General features: G+C 44.9%; 1 protein-coding gene across 1 annotated transcript in view; it reads right to left on the reverse strand.

Moving 5' to 3' along the window:
* Positions 1 to 22,318, reverse strand: part of LOC121163394 (putative tetratricopeptide repeat protein 41) — a 65,457-nt gene that overhangs the window by 10,164 nt on the left and 32,975 nt on the right. The window contains exons 9-13 of the mRNA XM_040990949.1: positions 17,346 to 17,485; positions 11,658 to 11,829; positions 7,321 to 7,468; positions 6,610 to 6,762; positions 3,122 to 3,255 (exon numbers count right to left, since the gene is read on the reverse strand). Of these exons, the coding sequence (XP_040846883.1) occupies positions 3,122 to 3,255; positions 6,610 to 6,762; positions 7,321 to 7,468; positions 11,658 to 11,829; positions 17,346 to 17,485 (747 nt within the window). The remainder of the gene's footprint in view (positions 1 to 3,121; positions 3,256 to 6,609; positions 6,763 to 7,320; positions 7,469 to 11,657; positions 11,830 to 17,345; positions 17,486 to 22,318) is intronic.

Raw genomic sequence — 22,318 nt, forward strand, 5'->3', positions numbered from 1 at the left:
AATGATTAAACCTAACACTAAATAAGAAGGAAGCTCTGTTAACACAAACTTGCTTGCTGAGTTAACCAGGGTCCTCCTCCATTTGTTCTACAAAATACTGTCTGCTTCTCTGGGCAGCCAGCAGGTTCCTCTCTACTCTGCAGCCATCCTTCTTGGTTCTGGCATGACTCAAAGTCAATTGAGCTTACTAACCCAATTAGGTAATTCGACCAATTAATGCAAATTAATGAGAATGAGTGTGAAATGAAAGGGAATTATTTACTATGGGAACCAGACTCAATACCTCTGGAAGACTGATACCCTGAGATGCTGAAAAGACTGAAACCTTTGAAGCTTTGAGTAAGCCAGAGAGTGCTCAGGGGCTGAGAGGAAGGGTGGCAGCAGTGTGGAAGGATCGTGCATATGGAAGTGCATCACCATTGTCATCACCCTGCAGAATTTCAAACTAGAAACTGTGGCTGACGCAACAGGAGAAAGATGACACCCAGTTCCAGGCAGCAAGCCCACTGCTAGAAAAAACAAAAAGACCTTGATTCTACATTTTAAAATGTGGAGAGAAAACACACATTCATGGTGAAGTTTAAATTGTAAGGTTGCTTTGTGTTGCTTACCTGGCTTTTGGGACTGAATGCTATAAAGAACAGGGTTCCAGCTGAGCTGAGCAGAACCTTTTTAAATCAAGCACAGAGAAGGCACTGACTCACCCTGCTCCGTCACCCACTGGAGCCTTTGTTTAATGTCTTCCTTCTAAATTTGACTGAGATGGTTGGCATTTCTTTTCTAAAAGAAATCCAGGGAGCAGGACGAAACATAATGTTCATCTACCATCCTTCATCCAAAATAAACAACTCGGAACAGAACCTTAGCTTGATACAATGGAACACATAGAGCCCCATTTCTCTTTTCTCCTTCCCACTTGAATGGTTTCTCTGTAGAACAATTTATGGCACGTTTCAAAGAGGGAAAGCCGGAGGACTGTTCTGTGTCAGAGGCAGCTTAGAACACAACTGTAAAAACCCCTCATTTTCAAGTCAGCCTTCCTTCTAACATCTCTGGGACTAGTGATTTTATTAAGTTTGGGTTTATACTTGAAACTGAATCAAAGTTGAGAGGAGATGAGTTATGAAGAATATAAGAAACAAGAAGGCATTTCATCTATGAATAAGTTCCTCACTAAGGAAAAGGAAGGAAGATGGAGGAGAGAGGAATGTGGGAGGAGGAAGAGAAAAACAAAAGTAGGCATTTGTCACCACCTCACAAACCCAGTGCTTTAAGATGAGCTGACCATACTATCATACGAAAAAAATGTTGTATTTGTGGCCAGCATTGTAGTATATCAAGTTAGGCCACTGCCTATGATGCCGTTATCCACATGGGTGCCAGTTCAAATCCCAGCTGCTTCACTTCCAATCCAGCTCTCTGCTAATTGCCTAGGAAATCAGTGAAAGATGGCCCAAATCTCTGGGCAGCTGCACTCACTAAGGAGACCTGGAATTAGCTTCTACCTCCTGGCTTAGCAGCCATCTGGAGAGTAAACTAGCAGGTGGAAGATCTCATCTCCCCGCACCTCCTTCCTCTATAACTATCGTTAAAATAAGTTGTTTTAAACAATGTTGTTATTATAATTTAAGTCTTCACTATCAAAAATGGCTGGAAGCCCACTGTTTTCATATTCACTGGAAGACCAGGGTACATTCCACCTGTTGTAATAACTTCTGAGTAAGGAAGATACTAAGACAGTTGAGTGAGAGACAAAGTGAGATCTGACAAGTCAACCAAAAGTGATTCATTCCAGTAGGGTTGAGTCCAATCTGGGTTGTTTCTTTCAATACTGCTAGCTGGGGGCAAATGATGGCAATACTGAAACAGAACCTGTTTCTTCACTTCCGGGGCCTCCCTACGTGAGCAGAGTACTTATGTACCGCTGCTGATGTGGTGACCCACAAGAGCCTTACACAAAGAATAAATGGAAAGGAATAAACCCAAGGGGCTCAGGGTGTTTGCGGGATCAAAATCCAGACAGTGGAGACAAACAGGAAATGAGAATCTAAAGACAGCCCTCAGTGACTCTGGATTCACAGAGCTATTTCAGACCATTATATTAGAAATCCCCTGTGAAGCCTGTGCCAGGAAATAAATAGAGCCTAGACACTGACCTGCTTTGCCAAAACCTTGCACTGGCTTTCAGTGGCTGTTCTGTAAACACTCCAAATCATTGACCTGGGCTAGGCAGCCTGTGCCTGTGCCAGGCCCCTTACAGACAGGAACACACACACACACACACACACACACACACACACACACACACAGAATTCCATCCAGTGGATCACTCCCCAGACACCCTTAATGGCAAAGACTGGGCCAGGTAAACAAAAATCCAGAACACAATCTAGACTCTCCTTGTGAGTGGCAGGAACCGAATTACTTTGAGCCATCACTACCATCTCTTAGGGTATGCACTGACAGGAAGCTGAAACTGGGAGCCAGAACTGGGAATGTAACCGGGCACTCCGGATCTGGGGGTGCTGGCATCCTAGTCAGTGGCTTACCCTACTAAGCCACAACACAAGCCCCCAAAACTTAAGAAGTTGCAAGAACATAGTTGTTGCTACCATTACAAATGCTTCCTTATCTGAAAGTAAGTGAATAGAGTTCCAAAAAACCAACCACCAAAGCTATTACATGAAGCAACTAGATCAAACAGAACTAATTCCTTTTCACAAATTTCCTCTACTTTTACACCTGCATTTTGCAAGGAAAATGCTTCACTCGCTCAATTCAGAATTTTATACTGGAATAAAATAGCTATGCACCCTTGAACACATTTGCGTGGGAAAACACTCACACAGCTTGATCTATAGGCTAAAAAAATATTCTCTCTCTGCTGATATCAGGTGTTTCCGAGGTTTTCCTCCTCGGCAAGTGAGCAGGTTGAAAGTAACCGTGCTTTGTAGTGAAACAGGTTTACCAGCACACCCACGTGGCCCAGCATTCGGTTTTGGGCACCACTCTCATCTCAAGCTTGTCTGGTTTTCCCCTGGTGTTGGGCAGGAGAGGTGCTGCTGACTTTCCGATAAGAATAAACCAATCTTAAAGAAAAGAAACAGATGAGAATATGTACCTAATTTACACAGGGTGTCACTGAGGCTGATGTACAGCTGCTTCCGGATGAGGAAGGAGTTGGCCAGGGTGTCTGCCTTTTCTTTTATTTTTATCACATGCTTATAATATTCAATTACTTGCTTCCTTTTGGACCTAGAAAAGAGGAATTAAAGTGTTACACGAATGAAGTCTGTCATTTGTTCATTCACACCCATTCCCTAGCATTAGGCACTAGGGCTGAGTATCAAAGACAAGTAAGACTAATCATTGCCCTAATAATTCCCTAAGACAGGAGGGGACACTGGAGAGTAAAGCAAAGGTCCACTCATGAAGGACTGGCTGCAAAACTAATGTCTGAACTTGGATTTTGAAGCATTTCCTCTAAGAAAAAGACAAAAATCTGATCTACACTTCAGAAAATCCACCTGAGTAGATCTGTAGAGGACAAACCAGCAGCTGAAACTACAGCAGGAGACAGCTAGTTCTGGCAAAGATTGATGAGGGTCCCAGCTAATGCAGAGACCACAGGGAGATTTGCAAAGTCTAGCATCACAGTGGATGTGCAGGCTGATGTAAAGACTGCTGAGGGAATCTAGCCCTGCCATACAGGGATGTGGGTATGAGTCAAGCAGACATGGTAACAAGTGCATAGGCATGGAGGCTCCTCAGACTTGCAGATACCCACTGTGGCCCTACTGCTAAAAAGCTAGGCAAGTATCTACCTCCTGCACCTTGGCTTCAGTCTCCTCATGTTCCGAATGGGAACAACAGAGTGTTGTTGGGAGTCAATAAGAAAATACAAGGAATGTGTTTAGTACAGTGACTGATAATAAGCATATTTCAGAGATGTCATTAAGATGATTGCTTGATGCCTACACTAGGTAAGACAAGAGGATGCAATTTGTCTGGTAGAGAGAGGTAGATTGGTTCAGTCTTAGGCAGGTTGACCCTGAATATCCAAATAGAGACATACATCCGGTGGAGATGCATATGTCTGCCTCCAATGAGAGAAGCCTGGAAAGAGATGGAGACAGGAGCCATCACCCTAGGGAACAATGGCCAAAGCCCAAGGAACTTGGCAAAGTTGAGGTGCTATGATCAAACACGTACAGAGCCAAGAACAGAATGTAAGAGAGTGTTGGCATCTGGGTATGAGGTGGACACAGAAAGAGGAACTCACACGAGAGACTGAGAAGGCATCATCAGAGGACAGTCACTGCCAGAGGAAATCTCGGTTGATGACTTTCCTAAGAGCAGACCAAATGCAGCTGGGTAGGGGTGCAGGTGAAAGGCCAATAAATGCAGAGATAGGAAGTAATGGACTTCCTGGCAGGACAGAAGAGGGCCACGGAGGAGCATAGCTATTTATGTAAAGTTCAAATGCTGAGAAAGAATGAATCATTATTTCAGGCAAATATTATCATTCCCTTTTAAGGCACTTTGCTTCTCTCTGTTCTGTTTCATTAGCTTAATTCTTAAATCTGATTTCACATGTCCAGCCTTGCCTACTTCAAACTACCAGGGCCTCAGAATGCCAAAGATCATTTCTGCTTTGCATGAAAACTGCCTCAAGAGCCCCAGCCACTAGACCAAGAATCTACATGGCAAAATGTCTCCCAATCTTCACCAGTGTGGCAGCTGTGGCCACCTAAGGACAATCTTCGATAAGGAGGTGGGCATGGGCAGAAATGGTTTTCCATGGCTTGAAAGACTGATCATTAGCAAAGAGGTCTAGGACAAAAGCTTCCACACATGCCCAGAGCCTCTGACATGGAGGCCAGTCCTGTGGAATAGCCCAGTAATGTGAAGTGGCTCATGATTTCACACCCCATCAGCTCTGGCTTTGCACTGGGACAGCCGCCCGGGCATCCGAGATAACTCAGTCATTATGTGACATGCTTAGATTGTTCCAAGAGGCAATGTTTTTGCTTCTCTAAAGGAAGTCCAATTCTCTGCTCACAGAGCTGACCTGAGGATGAGTAACGATGAGGTTTTACATGATGTCACAGGTTTCAAAAATCACCTGCTAAGGAGCAAAATAACACTAATCACTAGAATACAAGCCAGGCATTGTGTTAAACTCTTTCCCTTTAAGACCTCTTATTGCTCAGAATCATTCCAAGAGGGTTCAGTTATTACTGTTCTTTTTCTCATTTTACCCATTCAGGAGTCAATGAGCTATCAAGAGGTTAAGAACCTGCACAACTTCTCAAAGTCATAAGTGGCAGAAATTTAGAGCTAAGCAGTCAGACACCAGAGTCCACCATCTCACCACTGCTACCTGACAACTGTACCTTTACCCTCAGACTTTCCCTTATTTCAGTTACTCTTTAAAAAGCATTTTCTAGGTTTGGTGCAATGGTTCAATGACTAAATCCTCACCTGGCAAATGCTGGGATCCTATATGGTCTCCAATTTGTGTCCCAGCTGCCCCACTTCCCATCCAGCTACCTGCCTGTGGCTTGAGAAAGCAGTGAAGGATGGTCCAAAGCCTTGGGACCCTAAACCCACATGGGAGACCTGGGAAAAACTCCTAGCTCCTGACTTCAGATTAGCTCAGTTCTGGCTGTTGTGGCCATTTGGGGATTGAACCAACAGATGGAAGATCTTCCTCACTCCCCTTCTCTCTGTAAATCTGATCTGCCTTTCCAAAAAAAATAAATAAATCTTGTATTTAAAAAAATCATTTCCCTTTTAAATACCTTATTAGAAAGGATTAAGACTGATCTGCGCTCGTGTGTTAGAGAGAAACAGCATTACATTCTTTCCAGGAATAAAGCCAGAAGGGGTCACCTATGTGGTGAGAGGAGGAAGATCTCAGGCAAAGTGAAAGCCTGTGCTAGAAAAGTAGGCCAGGAAAGAGGGAGAGGCCCATGCCCTGACCGTTCAGTCAGCTGCTCTGGAGAGGGGGAGACAAGGCCAACGGAAGCTCATCACTGCCCTGAGATGTGCCAAGACCTTCCCCAAACCAACTGGTCAAGAGAAGAGCTCAGGTCTGGCAGACGCTCACATCCCTGGGTCCACAGCCTTCAACAGAACCAAGGTGTCCTGGGAGGGAGCCGAGGAGAGTCCCACACTTCACAAGAGAACAGGATGATATCCAAGCAAGAGGGGTGGCAGGTGAGCATGACCAAACACGTTGCAGGTTCTGACTTCAACCTTACTGAAGAGAAAGGGCATGGTACCACAAATGGAGGCCAGGGGACACAGCCTATGCTGCAGTGAGTTTATCTTTCTCATAAGGCATGTGAGTGAGACTGGGAACCATTCAACGGTGGCAGCACCCCACTTCTCTGCCCTTTTCCTACTTCCAAAACCTGAACACTTTATGCTCTGTTCCCCAATGAATGAGCAGGGTTTGCCTCTCAGGCAGGTGAGATCTTCAAAGTTCAGGGCAAGGATGGAGCCAGAGAAGGGAGACACCCCTAATGGGTAACCCCAGGCCTGCTGCCATGGGTGGGAGACTTTTTGGCTGTGTGGAAGGGAACACATATCATTAAAACTTACTTTTCACTATCGTTTAGTGGAAAAGACAGTAAATCTGCTAAAAATTCCATAATTTCTCCAACTTGCATGGTTTTCTCACCAAACAAACATCTCCTGATATTTAAGCACTCTTGAATTTTCACTCTTGCAAGAGAAATATTTCCAGCAACCAAACTGAAAGTAAGACATACATGTTATTTACTGGCATGATGTAGACAGATCACATTCATTGTGCTATCAAAAATAGTTCTCATCAAGTGGCCTTGATTTTAAATAGTATTCTGTCCTGGAGATATCTTTTTTAATCCTAGAAGTTTATAAGATGCCAGAACACTGAAGTAACGTATATAAACACAGTACATACATGTCCACAAAGAAGCTATGTCACTATTCCCAACCTCAGCATGTTGACCTCTGGCCACATAATTCTTGTTGTAAAAGACTCCCTGTGCATTGTACAATGTTTAGCAAAATCCTGGCCTCTACTGATTTATTGTCAATAGCAAATCCCCCAATATGACAACCAAAAATGTCTCCAGACATTGGCAAAAGCCCCCTAGGTGAAGAGGAGGGGTGTTAAATTGCCCCCTTGTTGGGAATCACTAAGCTAAGGGAGAGAAATGCTGAAAGTCACTGAAGTGGGAAATGGATTAGCAGGTGTGAGTTAAGCATGTTAATCCTAAGAGCAAATGCTATTACAGAAAACAAAATAATTTGAAAACCCATGTTTACATGAGAACTCCTTCCGTGTATCTCATGGTAGCTTGATCACAGGGATTGTCACTCAGTAACTGGGAAACTTCCAAGGCATACTCCAAGACATGGTTTTCCTTTAAGTACTCCTCCGACGCTGCCTTGGCCAGGTTATTCAGCACCTTGACTGTGGAGAATAAATGTTGGCAAAGAATATAATGTTTAAAGGGTTTTTTTCTCTTTTTCAACAAAAGAGTTAAAAGCTATCAACAGGCATAACATCTCATATAATTTCTTCGTCACTGCCAATAGCCAACGGTTTTTTTTTTTCTGTTAATGAAAGCAATTCTTGACCTATAATCTGGGGGGATTGGCTTTCATGTCATGCTTTTGTGAGTACAGAGCTGTTAGAGAGCCAAAGGACTCAAAATCACAGCTTGAAATCCAATTCTGAGTTTGTTTTGCCAATGAATGGGTCAGAAATAGAATGGGCATATAGATGTAGTGAAGCCAGTCATCACCTTAGCAACCAAGTCCTACAGAAGGCCATCAGCACAATTCTATAATCAGATACAATAAAAGCCTGCATTCTTATGACAAGCAGCCACAAACAAGGCCCACAAACCCACTCACTCAAGCATGAGCTATACCTGGACACAGGGCCATGAGAAGGCACCCTCTGCAAAAGCCCAACAATTTTCCTTTATTTTCTTGTGTTTTTTTTTCTCAACTTTTATTTGAAAGGGGAGAGAATGAAGAGGGAGAAAGAGGGGAGGGGAGGGGAGGGTAAGGGAGGGCAAGAAAGGGAGAGGAGAAGATAGAGGAGAGGAGAGAAAAATGAGAGGAGAGGAGAGGAGAGGAGAGGAGAGGAGAGGAGAGGAGAGGAGAGGAGAGGAGAGGAGAGGAGAGGAGAGGAGAGGAGAGGAGAGCTGAGGCGTCTCCATTGCTGGTCCGCTTTCCACATGCCCATAACAGCTAGTGCCAGGACAGGCCAAAACCAAGAGCCAGGAACTCGATCCAGGTCCCCCACATGGGTGGCAGAGAGGCAGCACTTGTTGCCCTGCAGTTGGATCCAAAGCAGAGTTGCCAGGATGCAAACCAGGCACCCCATACGGGATGCGGGCTTCCCAAATGGCGACCTAACCTGCGGCATCTCGACACCTCTTCTTGCTCCTCTATTGCAAATCACAAATGTCAACAATACAGATTTCTCCAAAGTAGAAAGTGTTTTCCAAAGTGTTTGTTATGGGAAGAAAAAAAATCACAGTAATTGTTTTGGATGAATTTGGTTTCCTTGAACTGTTAAAGTCCTAAGCATGGTCCCTTAGAATGTGACTGTATTTGCAGAAAGGGCTATCAAAGAGGTAATTAAGATGAGGGTGGGACCTACTGCAACATGACTGGTGTCTTTATAAGGGAAGAAGACTAGGACATATGAACATGTATATGTGTGCCCCCAGTACCCAGGGAAGACCACCAGAGGATGCAGGGAGGAGGCAACCATCTGGATGCCAAGGCAAGAGATCTCAGAAGAAACCAACAAGGCTGACACCCTGACCCAGGGCTTCTGGCCCCAGAACTGTGGGAAATCAGCTTTTATCATTAAGCCCTCTCATCTGTGGTACATCAGCTCTCACAGACTCATGGAGTAATGTTCTAAGAAGGGGTCACCAGAGCATTGCCAGCAGTCCAGAAATACAGACTGACCTCCCTGTGCTACAGAATTCAGCCTTACTTATTAAGGATTACCACTCCGCTTTCAAGAAGCATCTCCTACCAGCACCATGAGTGGTTACTTCATTGCCCTGTGACCACTACACCCTTCCCTGCCTCCCAGCTAGGCCCCTGTTTCTTCTCACTTAAACATCAGAGGAAGACAGCCACAAATTTGGTCTTCCGACCTCCCACCATGAACCCACTCCCCAAAGTGACCTCAAGATAGAAATGAGATTATGTCAGTCCTAACCCTGTTTCCCTGGAATGGCTTCCTCTCCCACTTAAAGTCCAGATGCATGCCCAAAGCTTGGTACCCAAGCCCTGCACAGCCTGGGCCCAGCTGCCTCCTGCCTTTGGCTCACAGAGGCTTCCTTCCATTCATAGCACAGACCCAGCACTCCTTGCCCTCAGGGTTTCTCTCCCCAGGAAGTACCTGATGTTCCCTCTCTATCAGGACAGACTCCCACAGTCCACCAGGTCTCAGCTGCCATCTCCCTCCACAGAGAGGTCTGCCACAAACTCACGTACACGTGTGCGTGCTGCCTCCACCTGTCTCTCATTTGTGTTTACCTTAGCCTGAAATCATGCATTGGTGGGCTCACCTCTTTCTGTGTGTGTCCCCTCCATAGAAGGGAGAGTTGATGTTTCTGTCTTAATCACTGTTCTGGACTCAGCCCAGCACATGGTACACAGCAGGTCCTCTTGCACACGTGACTGTTGGTCAAGCTGGAATCTTCTCTCCCTGCTGCCTGCCCGAGCACTAAATCCCCGCCAGCCTCAAACGATAGTATGATTCCAGCAATGCTTGCACCTCCTAGGATTCCATTCAGCCAGGACATCTCCACCTCAGCCTCTTGATTTAAACTGACCAGATCAAGCTGGATCCACCTGTCCCCTTGCAAGTCTACACTGTGGACTGCCTGGTTGCCTCTGGAGGATCAGGCCCTGCTCCTCCATGAGAGTCCTGGCTCCCACTCCAGGTCCCCCTACTCATTGAGGCCCCAGACATGCTTGCATTATGACAACTTGAAGGTAGATTCCAGATATTAAGGATTTAAGTGTCATAAATGTCTAGAAGGGATTCCACGTGGCAACGACCAGATCAATTATTGGGTCCAGGAGGCCTAGCGTGGATGCCATAGCTCCACGTAGCCTGAGTTGAAGCACTCTGTTTAGACTCTCTGACCTTCAGGATCACTGTCTGTGAAAAGGGAGTAGCAATGCTCACTAGCTGAGCATTATATTTCAGGATATAAGCAATTACTGAGTTCAACAAATGAGCATTATCACTATAAAAGAGAACAGATGAGAACCTCAGAGCGAGAGAAGAGCTTTCCCAAGGTAAAGCTGATCTGCCTGTAGGGCTGACAGATTGCAAAAAACATCTCTATTTTCTACGCAAACCTGTACTGACCTCCACCCTGCAGTGCTACTCTGCAGTCCCTCCCATCAGAGGGGAAGGAAGCCTGATGACTGCCAAATGCTGCAGAAGTGGGCACTGAGCAGTTCTGAGCCTCGGCCCAGGCTTCTGCTCACCCTCCTGGGATCCTATGATGTGCCACGTGCACAGGCCCAGGGTACACTCCCAGAGGATGAGGATCCCACAGCCCAGCCACACCTACAACCCCAGCCAAACAACCACCTTTTCGGCTTGATCAGCCCCCACCTGCCAGTCCATCTTGGGTGCTTGCACAAGCCACAGTCTCATCTGCTGGGCCCACTCTGGATCAGCTGACCCACAGATTCATGTGCAAAAACAAATGCTGTTTTAAGTCAAAGGGTTTTAGGGTGATTTGCTATGCAACCAGTTCTAGCTGACAGTCATGTGAGTGTGACTAAGTCTTTCAATTTGTTCTTAAATCGGACAGTAAATCAATGAGGTGGAATTACTTAACACACATTGAGAAGGCCTTATCTGAAATGTTTGAGGCTGGAAGAGTTTCACTTTGGAGGTTTTCAGAGCTTGTACTATTTGCATAGCCTTCACCAGTTAGACACTGTGGATTCAAAACCCTGAACTGCCAGCATCATGTCCATTCTCAAAAATGTTTTGGATTTTAGAACATTTGAGATTCTGGATTTTCAGGTTCGAAATACACAATCTGTACCTTAGTTCAGTAAATGTTTTGTCTGCACTATATCAGTAGTACCCCTGGAGCCTCAGTAACAGAGAATAAAGCAATTCCGTTCATTGATGAGCGGTTAGCCACACCCCAGGAACAATTCTGTGTGTTTTATAGCCTCCTAGGAATACTTTTGGTCCCACAGTGACATGCATGGAAAGCCTACCCTCACAAATCTGAAAACTGTACCCAGGAAGCTTAAGCAATGTGTTGTGAGACATGCCGCTACCAGGCGGAGCGGTGGGTGTGAATCCAGAAAGGCAGGCTTCCAAGTCTAGTTCCTCTGGCTCCCCTCACTGCAGGAAGCCTCCTTCTCAGAGGGGCATCCCCCCTAGCCCTCCATCCTGTGAGGCTGCCAGAGCAAGGGGCACTTTGTGTTCAGTCCTCACATGCCCCATCAGCCCCCTTGCCCAGACAAAGCAAGCAAACCACAGGCATCTGTTTCCTCTTTCTGGTGCTCGTGGAACTAGGCCAGGAGGATTCCAAGTCTGTGAAAAAAACAGAGGTTATTGGTCCCCCTGCCTGGGTCCAGTATACCTTTCTGCTTCATCAAGTCCTGGCTGTCTCTTAAGTCACTGAGGGAGAAACTCAGCAGGTTTGACCATGCTTTCTGGAAATACTGGCACCCCTCCTGAGTCATGCCGATTTCAAGACACAGCTCTCCAGTAGCATTCTGTACTTTAACAAGCATCTCATTCGTGGGCGGACTCTGTACAAAATAGAAAGGAAATCACTCCTGAGGAAACACGGCATTAGGAAGGTACAGCTGCCAGATGCCTGCCCACAACAGGCTCCTTTCATGAAGACCTTAGAAAAGATGGCATGCATGATGTCAAAACAACGGATTACAGCAAAATCATTGTTGGGAGGCATTGCAAAATTATGAAAATACATTTGGGAAAATGTTTTCACAGGTAAACAATACACATGCTCCAAGAATAACAAGACAATGTCTTATACATGTTAATGGCTCAATGCAGCACTCACAGTTACTTAAAGATACAAATTTAAATTCTGCTATTGGTCAACTGTATTTCCCTCAGGAATCCTTCAATTTTGTTAACAGTAATCACTCCTCTATCACACACATCCTGGACCAAACCTGACCCAAACCTGATACTTGCCTGCCTTTTCTTCTTCCTGTTTACTAACAAACATCTCAAATTGATCTCCAAGTGTGAGTCTGCTCCCTCTGAAAGCCCCAACTTCTGGCCCTCTAGCTTCTCCCACACGCCTGTGTTATCCTGGAGGCGCTCACTCGTCCACTCCCTCACTTAGGGCCTTCTCTGGTCCTCCTTTGTTCAGCGCCCTGGGCAGCCCTGGGAGCTGCTGGCCACTCTCTCCCTGATGTGGGGAGACTCCAGCCTGATTCTCTCCTGACCTCTCCTACAGGAGCACTTCGTGTTTCCGCTGACAGCTTCAGCATTCCCATGTTTGTAGATGGCTTCCTGGTCTCTTTCTAGATCACCAATCCTAAATTTTCCTGAGTTGGCTGAACACTCCCCTGCAGAGTCTTCCTAGACTGCCAACTCACAATTTCTAGAACTCACCATCTTCCTTTCCAAATTCACCTGTCTCGTTGAATTTCCCCCACTCTACCAACCAGACTTCAATTCTTGGGGTTTCATTGCTTCCCCCTGTATTCCATGCTTCCCTTCAGTCTGAGAGAGACGGAAGCCCATCACAGGGAATCCGACAGCTGTCTAATCACGCTCCAGGCCACAGTCCTCCTTCCACCTCTTGGTTGGTCTTTCTGCATTGCTGGCAATGCCCATGAGCATGTCACATGTGGCCCTTTATGGGCGGCTTTCTCTTTCTGAATACATAGCTTTCATCTCCCTCCTCCTTCCCTGGACTATCCACCCCTTGAAAACTGGTACCCTTTAAGACATTCAGTAATACGTCTTGACCTTCACAATGACTGTAAAAGTTTGTACTGGATCTCAGGTCTGTGCTAGCCACCATCTCTGGAACACTGATGAAATTCTTGCACATACTTAGAGAGCAGAGCCTATACTGCTCTATTACATGGGAAAACCAAGGTTTAAATCAATGGCTCAGCTTCACATGGCTGATCAGTAGAAGAGCAGGGGAGTCCAGCCCAGACCTGTCTGTCTCCAAAATACTGTTTTGCACATTTTATTTTTTTTTGAAAAAGAATTCTTTATTATTATCAGTGGAAAGGCAGATTTGCAGAGAGAAGGAAAAGAGAGCAAAAAAGAGGTTTTCCATTCACTGGTTCACTCCCCAAGTGTCCACAACAGCCAGAGCTGAGCTGACCTAAAACTGGAGCCAGGAATCTCTTCTGCATTTCCCATATGGGTACAGGGTCCATGCTTGACTGTTTTGGGACTCCACTACTTTTTCAAGCCACAGGCAAAGAGCTTAGTGGGAAGCGGAGCAGTAGAAACATGAACCAGCGCCCATATTGGGCGGCTGGCACTTGCAGGCAGAGGATTAACCAACTGAGCTACATGTCAGCCTCTGCACAATTTCTTTTTATTTTTTTCAGAGTTGATTTGCTTTTACAAACTATTTCTTTTTACATTTCATTTTATGACACCGTTTCATAGGTTCTGAGGTTCCCCCAATCCCTCCCCAAACCCTCTCCCCTTGGTGGATTATTCCACCTTATTGCAGTATTATAGTTCAAATCCAGTCATGCTTCTTTCATTGCAAGCATGTACCATGCATAGAGTCCAGCATCTTATTGTCCAGGTCAATTCAACAGTTTCTTGGGGAGACCATCTCTGGTCTGAAAGCAGAGTTGGCAGAATATTGTCCCGATCAATTAAAAGCCATAACATAACATCAACAACAGTTTACAACATTATGGAGTTAACTGACATGGTATAGAGTGACCGATATGTGAGAACATGCAAGTTCTTAACCACATCCTGTGACTTCCTAATTGATATTTCTATTTTGGTTTATACACAACCAGCTGTTATACACCTTAAAATGGCTATAGGGTACTATCCAGCCGTCTCGTGTTTATTTTCATTTCTGTATTTAGCAGTTTATAGTGTTGAAGCATAATTTTAACTGAACTTGGTGGATTTTAGGATAGTCCAAACTGGCTTATAACTTTAACAAGGCATATATCAACAATTGAAGTGCAGAAAAGTTTTAGGAGGGGCACCCGGCACAATTTCTTAACAGGAGAGCCGCTGCCTGGTGCAGAAACCCCTACCCAAATGTGTCTTGGATTTTTCTGCTGCTGATGTGCCTACTCTGAAATGCAGGGGCGACATGAGAAAAACTGAGACCTTTTTAACAAACAGACCATTTACATCAGGATTTCTCACCCCCAGAACCACCGGCATCTGGGGTGTGAGAACCCTGTGCTGTGAGCACTGTGCTTTAAAGAATGTTTGGTGGCATTCATGGGCTCTACTCAACAGGTGTGAGCAGCAGTTATCAGCCCAAGCTGTGACAACCAAAAGTGGCTCCAGCACTGCCAAGTGTTCCCATATGAATGAAATCTGCAAACCACTACGTTCAATTTTAAAACCACCTGGGGGCCTGTGCTATGGTGTAGTAAGTTAAGCTTCCACCTGCAGTGTTAGAATATCATATGGGCACTGGTTCAAATCCCAGCTGTTCCCTCCTGATCCAGCTCCCTGCTAATGTACCTGGGAGGGCAGAAGAAGATGGTCTAAGTGCTTGGACCCTGCACCCATTGGGAGACCCAGAAAGCAGATCCTGGCTCCTAGTTTCTGATCATCCCAACTCTAGCCATTATGGTCATCTGGGGAGTGAACCAGCAGATCTCTATCACTCCTTCTCTCTGTAACTCTGCCTTTCAAGTAAAATAAATAAATCTTTGAAAGAAAGCACATCTGATCTGCAGAAATTACAAAAACAGCATTGGACAGGATGCACCTATCACAAATAGCAAGCTTTTTTCACTCAAAAATGCAAGGCACATATTTCAAAGGAGTTGTGATTGCCTAAAATAGCTATATAACTTCGCAGTCTAGAAAACATTCTTTTAATAGTCTCCACCATGGCTCAAAGAACTGTTGCAAAAATATTTTGAGAACAGAATCACAAGATTGATGCCTGCAGAAGGAGCACGTGGAGGCAGGGCATTCTTGCTGCATGTCTCAGCCCTGGCATGCCTCCTGCCAAGCCAGCCTCACCCCTTTGAGACCACGCATCTCACAGCTTGTTCTTCCTCTGTGACAGTGCATCCTGTGCGACTGGGAGTTCTATTAGGACAGGGATCAGCTGCCTGGATGAATGCTATCAGACCTCTGCATGGTACTCGGGGTAGGCCAAGCCTTCAGTGAGTGTTCCCTGCATGAATGAATGGCTGTGGATGGCTGGATGACTGGCTAGATCCAGGCATTTCAATGAGAACTAATAAAAAATAAGTGTGCTTTCCAGACAAGTGAATCTCAGAGATGGGAAGTGACTGTGGCAGGGGACAGCTCCATGGTTTTAAAGCAATACCACTGTACTCTCTGAAGAGGAACAATTGTTCAAAAGAGCTTACATCAAATTCATTATTTCTAACCTAGGCCTCAGACAGCAATATCAGAATCCCTACAGGACTTAAAGTCTCCCTGATGCCAGACATTGTGCAAAGGTTCTATGCCCTTTTTCATTTGACCCTTGTAATGGCCCATGAGACAGACAACAGAATCCTTGAAAATGAGAACTCACTAGGGTAGCAGAGGTTAAAATGCTTACCGAGGTAGCACAAGCAGTAAGGGCAGCACGGGGATTGAAATCTGGGCCAGGCTAAAAAGAGTCCTGGTCCCACTAGCTGCTGCATCCCACTTTCCAAGGACATGAAGGAATTTGATTCATTGAACAAATGGATTGGTTCATCAAGCATCTGCAGATTATAATATGCCGTGGAGGATTTAAAAAATTGGTAAACAAGCATTTTCCCTGCTATAAAGGGAGTTGCAATGTTGAGAATTCCTTCTATAAATATGTGCTGATAAGAGCAGAAGTAATGTCTTATGAAAATTTGAAGGTCAGGGCCAGCATTGTGGCTGAATAGATTATGCCATTTCATGCAATAACAGCACTTCATAGCAGAACGCTAAGCCCAGTCACAGCTGTTCCACTGTTGACCCAGCATCCTGCTAACACACCTGGGAAAGCAGATGGTGGCCCACGTGCTTGGATCCCTGATACCCATGTGGAAATCTGGACAGGGTTCCAGGCTCATGACTTTGGTTTGGCCTAGCGCTGACCAATGAGCCACTTGGGGAATAACCAGCCAGCAGATCTCTTTCTGTCTCTGGTAGCACCTAACGGGGAGGATCAGCCAACTGAGCCACTGCGCCAGGCCCTGGCCAGTCTTCTCAATGCCATTTCAATTTACCATTGTATTTCTCTTTTTGCTTTATGAACATTGTTTCTTCCAAAGTTATAATTGCATGTATTCATTAATTCTAGAAGGATTTCTATATATTTATGCTTGCTGTCATTAATATATAGTTTAGGACATAGGTTAAAATTACAGCTTCCAGTGCTGGTGGCGTGGCACCTCAGGTCAAGCCATCTCTGGGACTCAGGCATCCCCTGTGAGTGCTGATTCAAGTCCTGCTTCTCCACTTATTTTCCAGCTTCCTGCTAATGTACCTGGGAAAGCAAAAGGTGACCCAAGTTCTTCAGCTCCTGCAACCCATGTGGAAGACACCCCCCTTTGGGTGTATGTGTGTGTATGTGTGTGTTTCACTAATTCTACCTTTCAAAACAAAGAAATAATTTTTTTAAAAAAATCATAGCTTGATGGTTGAATCACTAGTGGGAATGTCCACATCCTACTGGAATTTCTGAGCTTACTTCCTAGCTCCACTTTACTAGCTACCCAGTTCTTACTAATGCAGACCCTAGAGGCAGTGGTGATGGCTTAGGTGGTTGGGATTCTGCTACCATCCTGACAGACCTGGTTTGAGTTCTCAGTTCCCAACTCCTGCCTTGGGCCCAACTTTGGCCTTTGAGAGCATCTGGGGAGTAAGCAATAGAGGAGGTTGTTCCATCTCTAGCTACCTATGTATCTATATCTTTATCTACCTACCTATCCTATCACTGCCTCAAATACATAAATTAAAAAAAAAAGTCATGGCTTCTTCAATAGTGACCAAAATCAATCAGTTTGTCTCTCTTTGGACCAGACTACAAAGAAAAGGAAATGATAGCTCATCACATCAGACACAAGAGGAACAAGATCCAGGAGACTGCAACTTCATCTCACTTTACCTCCATTAACATCTTCTCCACATCCATGAACAACTCTTTGGCTTCATTGGTCTTGCCCATAACCTTCAAAAGACTCCCAATAAAGAATAGCAAACGGCACCTGTCAGCGGCAGTGGTTTCAGAAAGTCTGGATTCCAGCGCTAAAATAGAAAAAATAGTAAATCATCCTAGAGCCTATATAGAAAGGAGCAAAGATTATTCATTGCTAGTTGATCCACGAATCAAACAGCCTCTCCATATTTTGGTTTCTTTTTCAAGATAAGAGCATTTTGCTTTTATTAAGGCTTACATACACCACAAAGCATTTTAAACTACAGTATGACAAATAACTAGAGTGCTTATAAATCATCTTAACATGTAAATTTTGAAAACCAGAGGGTCAAAAAAGAGCATTTGGGTAGTTCAATTCACGTTTCGCAATGATTTGTATTTTGGGATAATTTTTATCCTGGAAAAAAAAAAGAGGTTTCTACTTTTTGTACAATTCTGCCCTCTGTTGCAATCATCTTGAATTACCAGATTTAACAGAAAGAAAACATTAAAAGAACAAAATTGAGAGTATATGCAGCGTGTGTGTGTGTAATTTATACACAACAAAATACAGAATTTTTGAATTTAAAGGCATATTTTAAATCCACAGTGCTACAAACGCATCACTCAGAATTCTTCTTCTAAACTTCTATATTCATTTATTACTTTTCAAATGATTGTGTCTAATGTGTTCTTGAAGCAAGCATATTCCTATTCTGTACCCATTCCTTCATCATGTTGCAGACCAGCCCAACCTTACACACTCCACTTTCCTTTGGTTTGCTGTTCCGTAATCACATTCCTGTCTAAGGAAACATGCAGTGAGCCCCTTGTGTCAGGCAGCATTCTAGGCTCTGTGCAGGCAGTGAGGGCTGACAGCCTCTGCACAGTGTGGTGCTGTAAGGTACAGCAAAAATGGAAACAGTGCCAATGGGGAGACAGTGCTGAGGTCAGAGTACAGGACAACTGCCCAAAAGCGGTTGTCCAGGCAAAAGAACCTGGAGGCATGGAGGAACAATGAGAACCCAGGGGAGGAACTCCTAGGCAGAACAGCTGCTCAGAGCAAACAAGGGGGGTCTGGATGAGCAGCGGAGGGAAGGGTTTCTGCCAGCGCAAGGTCTTTGCCCACTCCAGAAGGATAATTAAGATCACATTCCTGCCACGGGCTCCGACTAGAGTGGGTGACGCCCACCGCTCCACTTATTATCACTCCATTCGACCAACAACCATGCTACAAGGAATCTTTTTTTTAAGAGAATTTTATTTTGTGCAAATGTTTTTTTTAAGATTTATTTATTTTTTTAAGATTTATTTTTATTATTTTTTTAATTGGAAAGGCGGATATACAGAGAGGAGAGACAGAGAGGAAGATCTTCTGTCCGATGATTCACTCCCCAAGTGAGCGCAACGGGCCGATGCTATGCCAATCCGAAGCCAGGAGCCTCTTCTGGGTCTCCCACGCGGGTGCAGGGTCCCAAAGCTTTGGGCCGTCCTCGACTGCTTTCCCGGGCCACAGGCAGGGAGCTGGAAGGGAAGTGGGGCTGTCGGGATAGAACTGGTGCCCATATGGGATCCCGGGTGTGCAAGGCGAGGACCTTAACCACTTGCGCCACCGCGCCGGGCCCTACAAGGAATCTTCATTCATGAGCTCTACTTCCCTCTCTCAGAACAAATAAGAATGTGATGCTTTTGACATTAAAACTCATATTGTACATTTTAGAAAATCTGCAGAACCATGGAAAATTTTAATACTATAATTTCATCAAAATAATCTATGAACATATTGCCAAGTGTATATCTGATATTACATATGTACCCATACATACATGCACAGATATATAACCTGAACAGAATTAAAGCTGGGATCACCCTGCTCAGAATGTTTAATATCTACATGGAATGTTGAATACCTGCATAATATTTAATATCAACATTTACATGTAAGTATCATGCTAGATGCTGGATATCTATCAAGTATGATATGCATGAATCCTACTCTGACTATAGTCCCCTGGAAGCCCAGAATGAACATTTCCCATATCCCTACCCTAACTACTTTTTGAAAACACAAATCTTATGGCCAGGCTGTATTCCATTTAACAGATGAGCAAACTTAGTCAATTTTTCACTATTATAAAGTATCATCTATTAACACAAAAATCTTTTAAAATATTCCTTATTTCCTCAGAACATAAAAATTTTCACATAAATTTTTAAAACCACAGAATATTAATATTTTTTATTTTGGATATGTATTGCCAAATTTCTCCCCCAGAAAGACTGGCCAAATATAAATCTATATCTAAAGCAATTAGAAGACCTACTTCCTCACACTTTTATCATTTATAATAGAATGTGGTTGTATATTTATTAACAATTTAGACCATTTTCATCGACTCTTAAGATGCTATAAATTTCCCCCCACTGAAGGCAACTGTCCAGGTTGCACTGTTCCTAGACAAGTATTACACTGCTGGGAGAAAAGCAGCTAAAAGCTGATGGGCCTGGCTAATGCCAAATCTGTGTTAACTATACCAGTGTGCCAACACAGTTCCCTACTGTATATTTTTAAAGATATGTGGGGACATACTCTGGCACACCAGCACACAGGGTCTGAGGACTTGTGTATAAGTATGTGTGGGTCCTGGGTAAACAGGCAGGGCCCCAGGCTGGCATGGCACACCGCCAGAGAACCAGGTATGGGGATCTGCATGTTTCCAAGCAGGGAAGCCTAGGGATAATGCAGTGAGTGGGCCTGGTAAGGAAACTGTAGGGACTCCTCTGTAGGGTTGCAGCTCCCACTGGTGAGCCTGGGAACCAGTGCTGGGAGTGGAACTGGCTGCACAGGTGGTGGCACCCATGGGAATGAATGTGGACTGGACAGTGGGATCATTTGGGTTGAGCTAACCTCCAACACCCATCAATGTGCACTAGAGCCAAATGGGATGCGGTATGGACTGGACCAGTCTGCTGCACATACAGCATGTGCAGGAACCTGGGCTGGGGTGGGCCCGGTGAGAGACACTGGGGGTAGTTCCAACTAGACTGCAGTTTCTGCTGGTGTGCATGAGGGCTGAGGGTGTGGTGGGCAGTGGTTGGATTAACTGACCCAACAACTGCAATCACCAGCGTGTGTGTAGGCTGATGTGGGTGAAAGATAGAGCCAGATCCCACACTGGCTGGCACAAACAGGAGTCTGGTTGAGGTCATGCCCGGTGAAATTTCTTTGGGAGCTCCCCAAATGGGCCACTGGACTCAAATCTCCAACCACAGTGACAATCACAGGATCTGTGGTCAAATCATGGAGTTCATGAGTCAGAATTGGGCCTCAGTTGTGTAAGACGGCACAGCGGATGGCATGCCCAGATGCACATGGAGGATATCAGTGTCCATTGGGACCTGGAGATGACATCTAGTACAATGGAAAGCAGAATAAATTGGACAGCTCTCCTGGTCAAGCTTTGACAGCAAGTACATGAACGAACTGAGACTCTAAACTGGACTATGTTAGCAAACGGATGGGATTTCCTCAACCTTGGAGCAACAAAATCAACAGCATCGCAGAACTATCAAAACTACTTAAGCAGCACCCTCAGAATATGCTCCACAACGAGGTGCCTGAGATAACATTGGAGGGCCTTCCGCCATTCGTGGGTATGAAGCGGTTGGCTGCTAGGAGTGGCCCTCTCTCCTTTTCTCCCCCTTTCCCCAGATTCCAGAAGAAAAAGGAGATTGGAGGCAGTTTTCTCATCCACTTTGTCCCATTTCTCGACCCTCCCTACACAAGTCAATGGTCCACAAGGGCATGTATCCCTCCTCTCAACTATGCAAACATCATCCAAAATAATATGAATTTATAGGACCCAGCATGGTAGCCTAGTGGCTAAAGTCCTCTCTTTGCATGTGCTGGGATCCCATATGGGCGCTGATTCCTGTCCTGGCAGCCCTGCTTCCCATCCAACTCCCTGTTTGTGGCCTGGGAAAGCAGTCAAGGATAACCCAAAGCCTTGGGACCCTGTACCCACATAGGAGACCCAGACAAATCTCCTGGCTCCTGGCTTCAAATCGGCTCAGCTCTGGCCATTGCAGCCACTTGAGGAGTGAATCAGTGGACGGAAATGTTTCTGTCTCCTCCTCTCTGTATATCTGACTTTCCAATAAAAATAAATCTTTTTTTAATTGTACGAATTTATTATTTTAAACAGATGCTATCAATTTCAAGATACATTGCAAAAAGGTTAAGTTTTGAAAAAGCAGGCATTTTAGAACCAGTGAGATCTGTTATTTCCTTCTTCAGTGAATACATTCCTCCAACAGCCATTTACTGAACACCATTAGTATCTACCACAGACTAGGAACTGTCCTACATGCACCCACATGGGATGCCAGTACTTGGAGGTGGAGGGCTAAGGAGTTAAGCCATCACACTGGCCCCTGACTACAAGTCTTTGAGATAAGATGGGAGAGGGAGTGTTGGGAGTTCTGATTAGAGGGAATGGTTGTGTGAAGGACCCAGGCCAGCAGAACGCATGGAGCTGAGGAGACTGGAAGAAGGGCAAGGGCCTTTGGGCCAAGGTAGGGATAGAGAAGTGGGAAGGGATGCACTCCTTACCCAACAAGAGAGGAACTAACACTTCCAGTGCCCACAAGGTTTGGGTCAGAGGACGGGGAGAAAATTGAAAGATTTAGAAAATTAAAATAAAAAATAAATCAAGACAATATCACATAGCAATGAAGACTATGCAAAGAATTACAACACAGTCACATGACAGAGGATAGTCTTACATCATATTGTGGAAGCTACTCTGAGAAAGTAACACTCCAGCTGCAATCCAGAAGTGCCGGCACTGCAGGCTAAGGGCCCCTTATCCAAAATGCTTGGGATGAGAAGTGTTTCAGATTTAAGAGGTTTTCAAATTCTGGAATGTTCACATAGACTTTTC

Source organism: Ochotona curzoniae, unplaced genomic scaffold (assembly GCF_017591425.1).
Source record: "Ochotona curzoniae isolate NIBS_2020 unplaced genomic scaffold, NIBS_Ocur_1.0 contig_1014, whole genome shotgun sequence".
Lineage (NCBI taxonomy): Eukaryota > Metazoa > Chordata > Mammalia > Lagomorpha > Ochotonidae > Ochotona > Ochotona curzoniae.